The sequence below is a fragment of the Canis aureus genome, chromosome 15 (assembly GCF_053574225.1).
Source record: "Canis aureus isolate CA01 chromosome 15, VMU_Caureus_v.1.0, whole genome shotgun sequence".
NCBI lineage: Eukaryota > Metazoa > Chordata > Mammalia > Carnivora > Canidae > Canis > Canis aureus.
This window is the reverse complement of record NC_135625.1, coordinates 6,773,258-6,791,736: the sequence shown is the minus strand read 5'-3', so window position 1 is coordinate 6,791,736 and position 18,479 is coordinate 6,773,258. Positions and strand designations below refer to the sequence as shown.

Sequence of the window (18,479 nt, the reverse complement as noted above, 5' to 3'; positions counted from 1 at the left end):
AACAAATAAGTAAATCTATCTATAAAGTCTGAACTTCTCTTTCCCGAGCAAGGAGGTGAGCCATTTGTTATGTTCCTCTCAATATCTCCTTTTCAAAAAGTGCAGGACAGTGAAATACCACTGGGCTGAAAGACAGAACTTCTAGATTTGAGTTCTGAAGCTCCACTCTGGCTTCTAACTGGAAGTGTGGGACACAGAACCAGGGCACTTTCAAATCTCAGATGCTCCTCTGGTCGGTGATCTATAGTTGCCAAACATCACTATGCAGGAGATTTGATCGGACATGTGGTTTTAAAAATTCAGATTCTTAACTTAAGAATTCCGAATATGAAAGTGTGAGAGTCAGGAACAGACCTCTGATTTTCAAAATTATTCTAGGTGACTAGAATCAACTTTCTAAAAAATATTTTTTTTATTTATTCATGATAGACACCGAGAGAGATGCAGAGACACAGGCAGAGGGGGAAGCAGGCTTCCTCTGGGGAGCCCGATGTGGAACTCGATCCCAGGACCCCGGGATCATGATCTGAGTCAAAGGCAGATGCTCAACCATTGAACCACCGAAGCATCCCTAGGTGACTGGATTCAATTTGGCTCTAGAAACACTGATTTATATTACCTCCAAGGCCACTTCTAGCTCTAACATTTTAATATTCTAAGAATTCTTGTAAATCTGAGTGTGACACTTATCCTTAGTTTTTATGATTGAACAAGAAACCCGGTCTGTGGGTGTGTATGCGTGTGTGCATATATGCATAATATGTAGCATGAAATGTAGAACCATATCCAATCCCTAATTCTTGGTAAATGAGAACAATGTTAGTGAGGAGAGAGAAGGGAGGAAAAGGTATGGCACAATTTGCACATACTGGGGAATAATCTATGTACATTTATGCTGTGAGGGAATTGTGTGATTTGTAAGGGACAAGAAGCCTGAGGAAGTCATTTTTAACTTGAGTGCCTGAGTAAGTGGTAACAATATTTACTAAGATCTAGAACAGTAAATGAAGATCAGTTTTGGAAAGGAAGGGATAAAGTGCAATAAAAACTAGTTATTTGTGGGTGCCCATCAGAGATCCAGTTAGGGAAGACCAATGCCCTGTAAAACTTTAGCATGAAGTTGAAGTTGGAAATACAGTGTAGGATTTTTATCAGACAAAGCTCATTTAGGTCAACAAAAATCATGCTGGGTATTCAGAACACGAAATTTAATGCAAAGGATTGCTTACACAGGTAGCAGATGGTCAAATGTCCACAGAGATTAATAACTACGGGCCCAGAGGAGGAAATGGGAAAGGCGCTATCAGCGGCAGGGGTCCGAAATCCTGGTGTTAGCTACCTACAGCTGGAGGCTGGATGTGTGAGTATGGGACACAGCACAGCTGGTGCTCAGACCTCTAAGTCAAGAACAGCTCATGAATGATGCTTAAGACTTTAAGGAAGGAGTGCTCCATGGCTGGGGCCCAGACAAGTGGGGTGGAGACATCCTGCAGCCAATGTTCAGACTTTTGAGGAGAAGATACGGCCAAACAGGGGCCATGGAGAACCAGGGTACACAGCAAAACAGGTTGTGGCCCAGCCATGCCTTTATGGGTGCTGGGTGCTGTTAGTTCCTTCAAGGGTTATTGCAAGGCTGCTGAGAAAGCCAAAAGGAGTTGGAGCCTGGAGCCAACCATCTGTTGCTGTTGGGGTGCTGCTGGCCAGAGCTGGAAATGAAAGGGACTGTCTTCACCCTTCATCTTATTTTCCTGTCTACTGCCAATGTCTTGCATTAAAGGGGCTAATGGGAAGCAACTGGCCTCAAGGTCTGGAAGATGCAGTGTGCAGGGCATCCATGCACTGCCGTGGAGTGGAGTAGAGAATGGAGGCTTGGAGCCTGGAAAGGCTGGTGAGGAGATAATGCCACATCAACAGGAGAGGCTGAAACCACAGGAGCTCCTGGAATTGCTTAGAGACATGTGTAATATGAAGATGGATGAATCCAGGGTGTGTGCAATCGCAGGAAAGGGAGAACATAGGACAACAGGGAAGAAGAGAAAGAAAGTAGCTGGAAGACTTCTATCTTCAAGGGCAGAGGAGACAGGAATGAAGGAGGAGACAGACCACATTGTGAAATGCTTGCGATGTATCGAGGTAACAAGAGATACCAACCATAGATTGCTGAGGGTGCCCCTGGAGTCTTTACAAAGAGCATGGTGACCAACACATGTCTAAGAGGTCATGGTCTCCTCATTAAGAGAAATCCCAGCAGGCTGAAGGTGGTAGAGGATGTTTCTGTAAGTCGAGAAGCAGAGGAAGACACTATACACACCACTGTTAATTTTGCAAGGAAACAGGAGAAAAAAAAAAAAACAGAAAGAACAGGGTATGAGGCCTAAATACATTTAGATTCTCAAAGGCAGTTAGTTTTATCTGAGGCCTGGGTAAGCAACTTCTGGGAAGACCCCAGGACCTGTGATACTTGCAAAAAGAGAGCTTCTTCCACCCACTCGTCTCTTGTGTAGTTTTCAGAATAAAAAAATCAGCCCATTAGCCATGAAGATATGTAGCAGCACCAGAACATTTTTTAGAAAAAATGTTTTGATTTCTTATTTTACAGCCTTTATAAATTGGCTCATCCTTGGAAGTAAGTTGTGTTTTATTCTGCTCTCCTTTATTTACATCTCTACAGAAAGCAGGCTTAGTCAAATAGGTAAGGACATTCTCCAGACTGAGCCAAGGGGCTGTCTTTCTTCTGTTCTGGAGCAGTGTGCTGTCAGTCTAGGATGACAGTGGCCTATGACATATATATTGCTAGCCCTGAAAGCTGGGAGTCTGAATTTTGGCAAATAAGGGCAAAAGCAAACCTGTGTGCTGTTACCATCAGCCCAGACAAGCAAGGATCACAAGGTCACAGGAGGGATCTTGGAAAGTGTCCAACTCTTCTGCAGCTGTTTCCACTTCTTCTTCCACCCAGCTGCTCACCGGAGCTGCTATAAATAATCCCTGTTCAGGCTTCTGCTCTCAGCCAGGACCCCATTTTGTGGACAGGCTAAGAACATAAGACCAAAAGCCAAAGTGTTGCTGTGACTAAGCCGGCAACAGTGGCATCTTCTGGGGTCTCTATCTCCTCCGCTGTAATGAAGGTGTTGAATTAGACTATCTCTAGGAACCCTGCTCTTGAAGAGGCCATGACTGCTACATTCTCACTACTAGAGACCAGCATGAAGACGCTACCCAATCTTTGGCCAGCTTAAACTTTGACACAGGCCCTTTTCATTATGGCACTTGATGTTCCAGATTGAAGAGGGAGGGGAAGCCATGCTAACAGCTATCTGTGAAGGAGCCGGAGAAGCATGAGCCAGCAGGACTGCTAAGGCGGCCACAATTTGTGTCCATCACATGGGCATGTACTATGTGGTTGAGTCGTCTCATATTACAGAGACCAGAGTCTGAACGACAAAGACCCAGGGTCACAGCTCTGTCTGAAGCCAGGGTTTTAGAACATTTCAACCATGGTCCCACCTTTCCATTCTACCTGTTTAATCTGTTAATCTGCTCACTCACTTTATCAATCCATAAAATAATTAAGGGGGCCTCTGCCAGCAAGTGAGGATTCCGAAGGTCAACATAACACAGTGCCTTCCCCCAGGCCCCTCACGGCCTACAGATCGTATTTCTCTGCAGTGTCAGAAGCTGGATTGACAGCTTCATTCAAAGAATGCCCATGTTGGAGGTCAAGAGAATAAATCCAGAGATGTTTGCCGCATGGAGCTCACAGCCAGAGGATCTTTGCTTCTCACTTCCTGTAGCTCCGGCTTGGCTTTTAATTATTCTTCCTTTTTTTGCAGCAAAGTGGTGTCAGTTCAGCTCTACAGCCCCCAATCTTATCTTCAAAGGAAAGGCACTCAACCTCACAGCGACCATCCATCTTCTGACACTGCATCCTTCTGTGTATAGCTCCATGGGCTGTGTGGAGAAAGCAAGGCCTCAGTTATCCAGTACTTGGTGACCAGAAAGCAACATAACATCACCCAGGCCAAAATCACAATTCCCTATTACCGAGTCTCCTGCGGACACCGAGTACACGCCTAGCGATCAAAAAAGCACATGTCACCTGAGCAGCTGTATGGGAGCTCAGATTCCCTGCACAACTTACACAGTGTCCCTACTGGGTATTCAATTCCTTTTGCCATATTCATTTCTAGGATATCTAGAAGCAGAGTATGTCTTCCTGGGATGGAGGCAGTCTACTTTCTATTTTCAATAACATTCCTTCCCAATGTGTGATTGTTTTCATGTCTCCAAATTAATAGTCTCAGATATATGACAAAAGGTAAAGATGGTGCTGTTTATACTGTAGGCAGGTCAACGATAGCCCACATGCAACGATAGACCACAGCCATGTGGCTGTGGAGTTTCAAAAGTTTAGGTGCAAAGATAAAAGAAACCTGAGGCTGATCTGTTCTGTAAGAAATATCAATGAATAATGGGTTTAATTCTGGAATTCAGGGTGATGTGGACAACAAGTTTTTCTTCAGAATAAAGATTAAGCTGAAAAGAGTAAAGGTATTTTGAGATAAATGATTGAAAAAAGTTTTTGGTGATAGATGTTCTCAGGAGAAATAATACAAAGAACTGGCAGTCACTCCCAAAGGGAGTTCTTGGAAAATACAGGTTTGAGGAGGAGAAAGAACACATATTGCTGTCATATACCTGAGATAATGCCATGCTGAAGAAACACTGAGCCTGTTCGTACCCCAGTTAGGACTCAGACCAACAGAAAGGAATTGCACAGCCTTAGATTTCTGCTCAAAGTAAGAGGAAATTTTTAATAGAGTCCAAAGTTGAACTGGGGATATTGTAATAGACTACTGAAGTTCATCAGGCATCTAGCTAATCAACTGACATGGAATACTCATAAGGTGTTTAAATACTTAATTGAGGCAGATAATAAGAATGAGAATGATGATTTAAAAACAATGATAAGCAGACAATAATAATATTGTACTTTCTCAGGGCACAGAGGATGTGCCTGCCTTTGTTTAAGCAGAGTATAAAAACAGAGGGATTGTTAAACCTTCCCAAACAGTTATTTCTCACTTCAAACAATGAGTAATGGAATCTCTGGATAACACAAGGAGACTCAGCAAAACACATCAGTCCCAGGCCCCATGTCTCTGTATGGTTGCATTGATAAGTTTGGACCAATGAAACAGGAATCAAATGATGCAGATGCTTCTGTGCAATATTTTTGATCAAGCGCTTTACTTACTTTTCAGCCCTTCCTGTCAGAGCATCTTTAGAACCAGATGGAAGACACATGTTTAGGACACAAAGTTGACCTTCCTCCCTAGACTCAAAGTAACTTGGTGGAGAAGAGTCTTCTTTCTAACCATAATAGTCAACTTACTTGTTTTTTGGATTTTTCCCTAAAAGAAAAATAAACTATTTTTTCATTTACTCTCTTTTTAAATGTCTTTGTTAAAAAAAGTTTGCCTCTAATTAACATAACAAGTATCTTAATCTTTCAAACAATCCTATTATTATTATTACCACTTCTAGAAAGGAAACTGAAGCACAATGGTTTACACAACTTAGAAGGATTAGACCTGAGATCCAACTTCAGGTGTTTTGGTGTAAAAAAATCTGTATTCATTTCCTCTTCTCAGTTCCAGCTCTGAGATTCTGTGTGGTTGTTGTGATTGTGGCGCTCCTACTTTGAGCCCACACTAGGCTTGTTGTTAGGATTCAAATGTACCTGAGCTGAGTTTGGGAACAAAGGACCCTTAATGAATCAGAGACTTGTTGAATGGGAATGGAGAAGATGGCTTAAAATGTGCTTCTCTACCTGGATCCATTGTCTGACCTCCAGGAAAAGACAGGAGCAGAAACCAAGTAAGTGACCTGATAAATGAGACTTTGAAATGTAAGGGCATGTTTTTATACCTGTTTTCAAAAGTGCAAGGTGAAGAACACTTCCCAAGAAGGCCCTTTGGATCCCACAGTTAGAACCACGGTTCTACTCCCATGGCTTTCCTTTATAGTCTGCATCATTTATGGCACTTCTGAGAACTGTTTTTGTGTTATAGTTTTTATGAATCTTCTCATATCACCCATTCACTTATTTGTACATTTGAATTTTATCAAATACTTATTTAGTATTCCAGGGAACCTATTTTTTACCAACACACAAATAATAAAATAGTAAACTTCAAGTAAATTAAGCATGAAGATCATACTCTAATTACATTTTTTATCTCCATTTTACCTGCTTTTTCTATAGTGCCCAAACAATTGCTTATTAAGTGCTATATGTATTGGTCTGGTAGGCCTATTAAGGCCCGATTGTGTAATAAGTAAGTGCAGAAATCCGGAAATCATGAAGTAGTAAAGTGCTTCATAATACATGAGGAACCCCCATTAGTCATGACTTAATAACAGAAGTATAGTTGAGAAGGGATGGATATAAAAGTTTCTTGGTGGGGGGGCGATGGCACCTGACTGTCTCAGTTGGGCATCAGACTCTTAATTTTGGCCCAGGCCATGATCTCAGGTCATGGGATTAAGCACCACATCAGGCTCTGCGTTCACTGGAGAGTCTGCTTGAGATTCTCTCTTTCCCTCTGCCCCTCTTCCAGCTCTCCCTCTCTCTCTAAAATAAATAAATAAATCTTTCTAAAATGTCTTAGGGATAGAGTCTTGGCAGTACTGAGCAAAAAGAGATCATTTCAAAGCTCTCAAACATGTAAAAGCAAACCAATCAAGATGTTAGTTGTTTAAATGACATAATTTTCTATTCATATGTGAGAACTAGAAAGAAATTCTAAGTAATCTAAGATTAGGAGATTTAGACCAACTAATAAAACATAAAAATAGGAAAAAAACACAAAAAAAGAGACTAAGAATCTCTTATCATAAGTTTTTTTTTTTTTCATTTAGGCTACAAAAGCTACGTGTGCTTGAAATTTGCCTCTGAAATTTTCTCTCATTTTAGAGCTATCACTTTGGCACACACTGAAGCTGTGTGGATGATTACAGAAGATGGAAAGAGAGCTAACTGTGAAGAGAAGTCTGAATCCCTTGGTGGAGCTTTGAGGGAAATTAACCAGATACCCTTCTGGGTGGAGATAGTTCAGCTCAGTAATTTTGTATTTAAGCTCAAGAAAAGATTTCTAGTAACTGCTTTGTGCTGGGACATTTTTAGAATACAGGGATTAGTCATGCACTTTTCTAAAGCCTGAACTTTCTCTCAAAAGACAGATTGCCACCCTTACATCTATTAGGATTTCCCTCTTACCTGAGAAAATGTGAGCAAGGAGAATGAGAGCAGCAGAAACTAAGAAAAAAATTCTCATGGCTCCAGACATCAGTAGAGAGAGGATAAAGGAGGTATAGTTGCTAGAATCCAGCTCTTTTATCAAGGGAAGTTGATTAAAACAAGTTCTACAGCTCTGAAAGGGCTGGAAGTCAACTTCAGTTTGAAATGTCCATTAAAAGGAAGCTATTCTTCATGCTCCACTGAGTAACGTGTGGGCTGCTGGATCAGGTGTTACCTCAATGATGTCTCTCGGAGAGTAAGGCACACAGCTAGTCCCCCTGCCTGCATTCCTACATTCTATGTCTCTGCCTAGGCATCTATTCTCTGAAGCCCCATCTCAGGTGCCTACACTTCCAGAAGATCTATAACCCCCACTCCTTTTCTTCTTCAAGATGTTACTTGCAACTTGGTCTCTTATAAGATTATCTTGGCAGTTACTAATGGGTACCTGTAATAATTGCTTTTCAAAAATTATAGTATGTGAAGAATTTTTATCCATCCAGTTTGACTATCAACTCAACGGAAGAAACCAATTCTCCTTCCATCCTTCTCTTTCCATTGATTCCTCATAAAGTGCTTTGCAGCAATAGCCGTTCAAAATATACAGGTTCTTTGACTTAATTGATAGCTGTCTAACTAGGGAAACTCCTGAATAGTCAAACAGTTAATTCACAAATCTTACTGAACTTTTAAAGATTTTACATTTGTAAATATTATTATTAAGGATAATGGTATTATGACAAAATATGACCATACCTCATATGTTATGGGAATAGCTTTCATTCAACAAATATGGGTTGGAGAACTATGTATATGTTTATTTCATTTTACTAAGAAATTTGAATTTTATCCTAAAATCAAGGGGAAACTATTGAAGGATTTTTAAGCAGGGGGGTTATTTGAAATATTAAAACTCAAATGAGGAGTTCCATTTCAAATAAAGCAAAGTGAGCTCCTGACAAGAAGACCCTCCCACTAATAACAAGTGAAACTGTGGGAAAAAAAATTACCTGAAGAATATGAAAGTTAAAATAAATACAGGCGTATTTAACTTTTTGGAAAAAAAGTTAGAACTTGGAAAAATTAAACAGCAAAGAGTACATTCTTTCTGATTGCAATGTGGCATGGAGAGGCTAACTCAAAACAAACAAAATTATCTATCCTCTTTCTGAACTTATAAAGGCAGAGTCAAGGAAGACCATGGCTGCTGGAAATGAAGACTCAGAGAAGGGAGCTTAGGTTCTTTGTATGAACTCTCCCCATGACTTTTGTTGACTCCCAAACCATGCATGCATCTAATTAAGGTAAAACAAAACAAGATAAACACACAAATACCTCTGAGATTTGAGCTGCTGCTCATTACACACTAGGCAATACCTGTCAATTGAGTTTATTTATTTATTTTTTTTTATTTTTTTTTATTTTTTATTTTTTTATTGGTGTTCAATTTACTAACATACAGAATAACACCCAGTGCCCGTCACCCATTCACTCCCACCCCCCGCCCTCCTCCCCTTCTACCACCCCTAGTTCGTTTCCCAGAGTTAGCAGTCTTTACGTTCTGTCTCCCTTTCTGATATTTCCCACACATTTCTTCCCCCTTCCCTTCTTTTCCCTTTCACTATTATTTATATTCCCCAAATGAATGAGAACATATAATGTTTGTCCTTCTCCGACTGACTTACTTCACTCAGCATAATACCCTCCAGTTCCATCCACGTTGAAGCAAATGGTGGGTATTTGTCATTTCTAATAGCTGAGTAATATTCCATTGTATACATAAACCACATCTTCTTTATCCATTCATCTTTCGTTGGACACCGAGGCTCCTTCCACAGTTTGGCTATCGTGGCCATTGCTGCTAGAAACATCGGGGTGCAGGTGTCCCGGCGTTTCATTGCATTTGTATCTTTGGGGTATATCCCCAACAGTGCAATTGCTGGGTCGTAGGGCAGGTATATTTTTAACTGTTTGAGGAACCTCCACACAGTTTTCCAGAGTGGCTGCACCAGTTCACATTCCCACCAACAGTGTAAGAGGGTTCCCTTTTCTCCGCATCCTCTCCAACATTTGTTGTTTCCTGCCTTGTTAATTTTCCCCATTCTCACTGGTGTGAGGTGGTATCTCATTGTAGTTTTGATTTGTATTTCCCTGATGGCAAGTGATGCAGAGCATTTTCTCATATGCATGTTGGCCATGTCTATGTCTTCCTCTGTCAATTGAGTTTAATAGAGATACTTTCCTGTTAAAACAAAATGTCAGCCTTCTTCAGAGGGTATAGGAGTATTCATATCCTCTTTCACACAACATTCTCTGTGTCCAGGACTTCAATGATGTTGAAATAATCAGACAAATGACTTTAATATATTCACTTTAATCTGCTCCAATAGTAAAGAAAATACACTTGCAATGAGTATTAAACATGGGAAATGTCATTAGAGAACAGAAAATATAAAGAAATGTTGATACTGAAAGATATAATACCTGAAAAAGATTAACTGAATAAATTTGATAGCATAGCAAATATGACAGGATCAAGAGTCACTGAATCAATAAAAATTATGCAACCTATAGATCAGAGAGAAAAAAGATTGAGAAAAATAGACCTTTGAGGGTCTGAGGGATAATATCAAAAGCTAGAGCAGACAGGTCATTGGAGTCTGAGAATGAGGAGAGAAACCGAATGCATTAAAAAGTAGTTCGAGGAAATAATGGCTGAAAACTCTCAAATTTGGTGAGAAGCACAAACTGACAAAACCAGGAAGCTCCTTGAATCACAAAGAATATAAATACTATGCTCAGGCACATCACAGTCAAACTTCTAAAGTCTAGAAAAGGGAGAAAATTGTGAAAGTACACAAAGAAAAAAAAAAACACGTCCAGTTCAGGGAAATAGCAATTGGCTTCTCCTCAGAATTGAAAGAGGTCAGGTGACTGTGCACACATCTTGCAGCAGCTGAAGGAAGACAAGCACAACACTGCCACAGCCCCAAACTCCATCTGCAGGAAAGATTCCTTTAAAAAGGGAAGATAGAATAAACATATATTCAGGGCAAAGAAAATTGAAAGTATTTTTCTCTAGGAGAGATTCCCTACAGTAACTATAAAAGGAAATTCTTCAGGCTGAAGGGAAATACCAGAAGGAAATGTGGTTTTCAAGGAAAATGAAAAACATCAGAAAAGATAAATATCAGTGTAAGTACTTAAAAAATACATTGTCTTTTAATTTATTTGAAATTTATGTGACTTCTTAAAGCAAAATCTGTAACATTGCCTTGTGGGTTTATACTGTATGTGGATGTGATACATACAAAAAATATAGCAAAAGACTATGAGAATAGGAAGAAATAGGTCTACCTATATGATTACAAGCCTTCCAAATTTTAAGAACAATGGATTAACATCAACCCTAAGTTGGATGTGTATTGATAATACCAGTGAAGCCATTAATTATAATACATATATTTAATGCAAATTTTGACACAAATATCACAGTAATCTGAAGAAGATAAGAGAGAGAACAGAGGAACAAAATCAAGTAGAACAAAGATGTCAAAAATAGTCAATTGATAGACCAACATCCTACTAATCTATCATTAATTACGTAAAAATGTTAAGGGACTGAATATTCTCCTTAAACAGCAGAGATAATCATATGGATTAAATAGGAAGACAAAACTACATGTTATCCATAAAGGAATCTTCTCTCCAAACATTTTTTTCCTTTGAGATAATTATAGACTCACAATAAGTTCCAAAAATGGTACAGAGAGGTCTTAGGCACCCATCACCCAGCCTACTGCAATGGGGACATTGTCCATAATTGTGAATTGTCAAAGCTAGGAAATAAAGTGGCAGAGTAACCTCAGATCACAAATTATACGGAAAGCATTAAATATAAAAAGACAAAGAAAGGCTGAAAACACATGAATGGAAAAACATAAACTATGAAAATATCTAGAATAAGGAGGCTGGAGTGCCAATATTCATTTCAGATAAAAAAGAATATTATCAAATGGAGAGTGGGATGCTGTGTAACACTTTTACACAATAACTGGATGGATTAAAATGGGGAAACACAGTTCTACAATGAGAGCAGAAGATTTTGATGTCATTCTTTCCAGCAAAGGCTAGAACCAAAATTAACAAACACGGGTTTGATGTAAACAACACTACCACCACGTTGAGTGAATTGGTATTTATGGAATACAACCCAAAATGACTGCAAAACACACATACACACCTTTTTCAAGTACATATGACACATTCATCAACACAGATCGCATGCTGGGCTATAAAACACATATACTTTTGTTGAACTATTGATTTCTCTCTTTGGTGTGTCAGTTCCCACTTCATGTGTTTCGTGGCTCTTGTTAGGTTTGTACATGCTTATAATGGTCATGTGTTCTTAAGGGGTTGACGTGTCTACCACTATATGGGGTTCTCTTGTCTCTCGCTCCATCTTTTTCCATCCTTCTACTTTTGACCTCTTCATTTCATTGAATCCAGCGTGTCCCTTTCACACAGGCACACAGCATATAGTTGGATCTTTAAAAACTTTTTTTAAAAACCATTCTGCTAGACTCTACCTGGAGTATTTAATTCATTTGCATTTAATAACATAATTGATGAGGTAGGATTTACATCTGCCATTTGCTATTATAGTTTTCTTTTTTATTATTATGCATTTATTTATCTATGGGGGGGGCGGGAGAGAGAGAGAGAGCTTAAGTGGAGGGTGGGGAGGGACAGTGGGAGAGAGAGAATTCCAATAAGGCTCTGTGTTGGGCTCAGATTCACAATCCTGAGATCATGACCTGAGCCAAAATCAAGAGTCAGAAGCTTAACCAGCTAAGCCACCAGGTGCCCCTGCTATTTGTTTCCTAAATTTCTCCTCCACCCACCTTTCCTGCATTACTGACTTCTTTTGTGTTAAACAGATATTTCCTGAGGTACCATTTGAATTTCCTTGTCAAATATCAGTGACTCTTGATCCTGTCATATTTTCTATACTCTCACATCTATTCAGTGAATCTTTTTCAGGTATAACTTTCAATATCAATATTTCTTTCTATTTTCTGTTATCTACTGATATTTCCCTTGTTTAATTAATTATGGCACTATGTATGTTTATGTTGTAAAAGAATTTGCAATTAATTTTAAACAACTAGATTCCAATGGTGAACAAAAGCATTATTCTGTATAGCTTGGTTTTCTCCTCTTTCTTTTGTGCTGTTAGACAGAAGTAGGAGTTTTGAAGTACAAGAGACACTCTGGGTGACCTTGAAGGAGAAATCTGCCATTTTATGGAAAGAGCCACAGGTCAGGGAATGCCAGGCAGCTTCTGTGTGCTCAGCATAATACCTGGCCGACATCTTGCAAGAAGACAGCAACCCAGTGCAGGCCAACAACCACAAGGGACACAATTTTTCCCCGACAGCCCCAGGGGGATGCAAGGGGATCTCTTGCCTCAGATTAGATCAAAGTCCCAGCTGACCCCATGCTGTCAGTCTCCTGACACCCTGAGCAGGGAGGCCAGATACACCATGCCTGGACTTTGGACCCACAGAATTGTGAGAGAGGGTGTGCTGCTTTAAGCAGGTAACTTTTGTGGTACCTTGTGACACAGTGAAATAAATGAGTCCAGCAGTCTTCCAAGGTAGATCTCTTTGGGGGAGCACATTTATGTGTTCTTGCAAGGTTTCTGTTGGTTCGTGGCATTGCACAGTTTCGTGAATGGTTGATGTTCTTTCTAGTTGATCTTATGAATTTCCCTCCACCCAAGCAATGTATCCAAAAATGACTTACTTCTGAGTCTCTTTGATTGAGCAGGTCACATTATTTGGGAATACTCCCTTTAGGATGGTTTCAGCCCTGCGGTCTTTTTTTTTTTTTTAATTTTTTGTTTTCAATCATGAGAGACAGAGAGAGAGAGAGGCAGAGAAATAGGCAGAGGCTGAAGCAGGCTCCATGCAGGGAGCCCGATGTGGGACTCGATTCCAAATCTCTAGGATCATGCCCTGGGCCGAAGGCTGCACCAAACCGCTAAGCCACCTGGGCCACCCAGCCCAGTGATCTTGTGTGGTATTCACCTGGTCCATGGGAGCCATGCCCCTTTTGCCCTACCTCATATCATAAGTTATAAGTGACCCCATGGCTGATCTTTCTGTCCTGCCACCGTGGACAACTCCAGCCAGAGTTCTTCACCTGTCAACACGTTCAGGTATAGAACCACAGGGTGGCAAGTTGAATTTCCCACGTAGCCTCTTGAAGCTCCCCTCAATACAGTGTGGATTGTGTGGATTGTGTATAAAAGTGCTGTCTTCCTCACCCGTCCCCCTTGAGAGCCACAGTGAGGTCCCAATCCCAGCCCACTAACACATTTTTCCAGAGGAATTTTGTCCTCTGCCTTCTCTAGCTTTCTTTTATACTCTCAAGGCATAGACACAAGGCTAAGTGTTTCAGAGCACATTTTGTGGTCAACTTCTTTGCTATTCCTATCCCTGGGGTTCAGTACTTCAGTTGGGAATATGAGAGAAGATGATTCTTAATGTTTTGTCCTCTGACATTTGGGAATTCAGAACAAACTGATCAATCTTGTTCTACAGACTCTGCCATTCCCTTTCCATTATTGTGAGGGGGTTTTGAAATGGACCCCGCATCAAGAAGGGACAATACATGGTGAGCATAGTAAGACCAGAGCCACAATTTCAAACTTAATGGAGGTAAAGTCATGCTAAGCAGGAGCATTATGTAGACTAGAGTGGAGATACTTCAGGGGAAAACCAGTGTCTCTTCCTGACCATTTCCCTCTGACCCATCCACCATATAGAAGACTTTCTTCTTCAGAAAATGCAGAAGACTGACATCCAGAGATCTCCACGAATTACTATGGAAATTAACAGAAATTTATCTGAGGAAGCCACGGGCAGCCACTTGACCCCAGAAAGTGCTGATTTTAATAAGAAATTGCTATGGGTTGAGATTTTATTATTTTATAAGGAGGATTGCTTGTCTCAGGAAGAAGGGGGATGGATAAAAAAAAAGTCCTAGAAAGAAGCCAAGTGAAGAAAAGAGGGGAGAGCAAGAGAAATAGAGAGGGGTGATTGATGAGTAGGCGAGCATCGATGGGATGCTATACATAGATGCTGTACATCTATGGGATGTTATTAGTAAGGAAATATCAGGGCCCAGCCCCTGGTCCACCTCTCTGTATGACTGAGACATACGCATGAATCCTTCCATAAAAGAGACACCAGTTAGAGTCCAAAGTGTTTTCAATTTGGGTGATCAAGGAGTGTAGTGTTTGGAATGAGTAGGGAATATCTGGTCTCATGGTCCTCTCTAAACCATCCACAGTGCTCTTGCTGTGAAGAGCTGGGGAGGAGTACCCACCGACAGAGGATCATTCAACTGTAGATTCTTATGTTGCCCCATTGCCCACTTCCCTGAGTTAATTCCTGCAAAAATGAGGGAAGCAGTCGGGGTTGGCAGAGGTGATCACTCAGATCCTTTTGGAGAACAATTGAGCAAATGTAAATAGATCTGACAGTAAGACCAAGGGAAAAGCCCTATCAGTCAGACTCCAAGCATGAAAACGGCTCCCACACCAGGTAGTTTGATGGAGAAGATTTAAATGCAGAGGAAGTGATAAAGTGTTGGCAAAGCTGAACATGCAAAAAGGGAGCAGTGAGGCGGCCCCCATGTTAGTCCTAGCTGGAGGTCCCCACTGCCCGATGGCAGGGGGAAAAGCAGGAGTCTGTAGTGTGAGCCCAGAGACTAGGACTGGCTGGCAGGAGCTGTGCCTGCAGCATCAAGGCTGAGGGAGAAGCAAGGACATAGAAGCAGGGGCTTTGCTATGGGAGATAAGCCACTGCTGGAGCAGAGAGCGTGGGAGAGAAATCTGCGGCTCTCCCTTCTTCCCATCTACCCTTTTGCCACCACACACTTGCATCAACTGAAATCAACCATAAGCCAAGAGGCTTGAAGAACATAGTTTGCAAAAAAAGAAAAAAAAGGAACATAATTTGCCGATAATTGTGCCAGTTACACAGAGCAAAGCAGAGAAAGGACAGGGAATGTATCTGTGCAAAATGGTACAATGGTAGCTCAAATGTAAAGCAAAATCATTATGTGAAATTAAAATCATATGTGAAAACTGAGTGATCAAATTTCAGTAGCTGCTGTAAGATGAATAATTTTCACTCTTGTTATATGAAGCTACAAATTTTATTTCATAAACAAAAGCTATGGATAGTCAATCATACATGCACAATCCATGCTGAGCATTTTAATTCGACCTCTAACATCTTAATTTATTGGCAAGAAGAGAAGTACAAAGTTGGGGCCATGGGCATTAACTGAGTAGGTATGAGTTGCTTAAAAACACAGTGTAAATATTAGAATCAATGACTGATCGCTTATTGATATACCCAGAAATAACATGAATAATTTATTGTATGCTATAGAATTGTAATTCCATTAACAGAGATGCAGATGTCATTTCTGTTTATCTATTTGGTTTAAATTATTATACAAAGATAGATACACAGAACAGGACAGGGGTGTGCACATCCATTTCCAGCTTCCAGGCTATGACCTTGAAGAAATGAAAGCTTCTCTGGGTCTCAGTTTCTTCAAATATAAATGGAGATAATGAAATCATAAGTCGATCTTGAGTCATATGAGGAAAATATGGAGGAAAGATTTATAAATTACAAGAGACTCTACAAATACATAGTAGTAGTATCCGATTAGGCTACTCGATGCCCACTTGGACCTAGATTTTTTTAAGGATTATCTTAAAAAATAAGCAAAGAAACAAAACCAAGGGAGAAAGACAGGAGAATGATTCTGAGACTCACTCACAGTGTGACCTGGGTAAGGCACACGACTTCTCTTGTCCTCCCTTGAATACCAAGTCCCACTTTGAAGGCCAGGGGAGGGCTGGTCTGGTTCACCTGATCCTCCGTCGGCAACAGAAAAAGTTCATCTTGCAATTTCCAACAACCTTCTCATCCTCGGTGCATATCCTCCTGCATTTGCCCCGGCCAAGCCAGCACGGCTCACAAACAGCAAACTCACCTAGTTCAAGAAATAGTAGCTTATACACCTTTCCAGGGACTCCCTGAAAATGAGGAGAAGTTTAACAGCCACAAAAGAATGAGGGTGGGGGTGGTTTGTACAATTGTAAAGAGTGTTTTTAAGAACCAGCCCCAGATTTTCAAAGAGCTTTGCTTTTTTCAGGATGGAGTTGGGGAAGAGGTATCGTTGAAGGAGGGATAAGCCCCATCTCTGTTCTCCACGTGGTTAAGGCCCTTGCATGAGTCAAAGTAAGCACAGGGGGATGAGGTGTCATGTATACGACAGAACCATAAAAATACACACCTGATAGTTCTGCAAATGTTACATGATGAAGGTGGAAGGGCTACCTTTTGGTTTTAAAAGATCCTTGAAAGTAGAGGTGAAGTTAGGTTTAGTTCTGGTTTGGGCCTGGCAGTGGTGGTGTGTCCTCAGTAAACTGCTTGTTTTCCGCTTTCTCATTTCTCATATAGACATTCTAGAAATGCTTGTCTACACTGTAAGCTATTCTAGTGGTCACATGGAGTAATTTAGGTGAGTCTATTTCACCAAACAGTATGTAGCCCATTAGTTATTTTTGTAGTTGTTAATGTTCTTCCTGTAGAAGATGAGAGCACAGAGAGAGATTGGGGGGCTCTTCATCGTGGACAGATCTTCCATAATGGTAATGAGATCTCCCTTTATTTGATCCTTCTTAGACCAATAGCAGAGATTGGGATGCATTTTATTGGGTTTGGGAGCAGAGCCGGTAGGAGATGGATGAGCATGTTCCCCAAACATTGCTCATTAGCTGGTATAAGCTTGATCCTCTAAACCTGCTTTAGTTAGCACCCTGAGCTAATGAGACCAGCTCCAAATCTCTATGGACAAAATTCTATTCCAGTAACAAAGAGATTTCTCTATAAAATGGCAAAGCAGGTATGATGCTGGCTACAAGAGGAAGAGAAGGCAGAGGCAGAAATCTGGGATTTCAGGCAACTCTATTCTCACTGTCATTTCCATCCCTCCTTGTCTCTGGAGGTCAGAGGAAGCTGACCAGCTAGGGGTCCTAAAGGTAGAAAGTATAGGTGAGGGATTCAAGTTACCTCCTGGAAGTGGCTGGGAATATTCAAGTTCTGCTTGGCACCCAAAATTTAAATCTTCACATTTTGGATATTAAAATTAGTGCAGGAAATAACACTGTGTAAAACAGTATTCCCAGCTCCCCCCATCTGCTGTCGAGGGACAGCAGAGCACAGAGGCTGCTTCTTTATCCTATTTCTGAAGGCCAGCACTCCCAGGAACCAGGAGGGAGGTTTACAAAAGAGGGAAGGGGGAGGGAATAGCAGTTTGCTTAGAAAATGCCACCGCAGATTCAAGAAAATCCCATGAGAAGCTCAATGGGGAGCCGACCATTCCTGTCAGTCTTAGGATGGTCCACAGAAGAGCCGGCGGCTTGACCATCTGCCTCTTCACCATTCCATCCATTTGCAATTACCTGATAGAAATTGAGCCAAAACGAAGAGAAAGGCAAAGATGAAACAAGACATCTTTCTGCTCAGGATCATCTCTGAGAGAAGCCTCTTCAGAGCAGAGGTTTGGGGTCTCTGAGAGGACAGAAGGCTCACTTATATTTGCGAGAAATGGGGAATGTTCTTGGTCAGTGAAGTGAATCAGTAAAGAAAGCACATTTATATGCTCCATTTCCCAGGATCAAGGCCCCATGTGATGGTATCCATAAAGCCTTATCTTCGGAGAGTTCTGGCTGGGGGAGTGCAAGGAACACGAGGCAGGAGCTAGAAAAGCAGGCGCCTCCCACTGATCCTCCTGGCCCAGCAAGTAGGAGCCTGCTACTCCCCTTCTCTCTCACAATTCAGTTTTCTCTCCCAAAGAATAAGGAGCAACTATGGTTACTGAGAGACAACACAGTTCCTTCTGTCAGCCTAAGGTTTGTGTCCAGTTCGAGTGATGATGATTGGGACATGCTTGGAACACAGGGATTGCCCTGTAAGAAGAGCCCAGAAGCAGGCACTTTCCTTCTCTGGCTTTCCTTTGTGCTCCCTGTGAATGTCCCCAGGAGCAAAGGGAAAGGGGTGGCAGTCATTTCACCAAAGGA

General features: G+C 41.1%; 1 protein-coding gene and 1 long non-coding RNA gene across 3 annotated transcripts; both read right to left on the bottom strand.

Annotated features, from left to right (window-relative positions):
• Nucleotides 1-1,187: 1,187 nt before the first annotated feature.
• Nucleotides 1,188-7,470, bottom strand: LOC144284244 (beta-defensin 107A-like). The gene is made up of 2 exons (XM_077848568.1): nt 7,280-7,470; nt 1,188-3,948 (listed from the first exon to the last, which is right to left on the bottom strand). The coding sequence occupies exons 1-2, from the start codon at nt 7,347-7,349 to the stop codon at nt 3,806-3,808; spliced, it is 213 nt and encodes a 70-aa protein (XP_077704694.1). The 5' UTR covers nt 7,350-7,470; the 3' UTR covers nt 1,188-3,805.
• Nucleotides 7,471-15,501: 8,031 nt separating this feature from the next.
• On the bottom strand, nt 15,502-18,076 carry LOC144284243 (uncharacterized). Of its 2 annotated transcripts, none has more exons than XR_013352609.1 (2): nt 17,862-18,076; nt 15,502-16,387 (listed from the first exon to the last, which is right to left on the bottom strand). It is a non-coding gene; the product is annotated as an uncharacterized LOC144284243 (long non-coding RNA). The 2 variants fall into 2 exon arrangements; XR_013352610.1 differs by lacking the exon at nt 17,862-18,076 and adding an exon at nt 17,470-17,846.
• Between the last annotated feature and the right edge of the window lie 403 nt (nt 18,077-18,479).

Coding starts and splice junctions, on each gene's coding strand:
- LOC144284244 (XM_077848568.1), bottom strand. CDS start 7,349: ATGTCTGGAGCCATGAGAATTTTTTTCTTAGTTTCTGCTGCTCTCATT. Junction 3,949..7,279: donor CCTTGCTCACATTTTCTCAG/GTAAGAGGGAAA, acceptor TTCTCCACACAG/CCCATGGAGCTATACACAGA.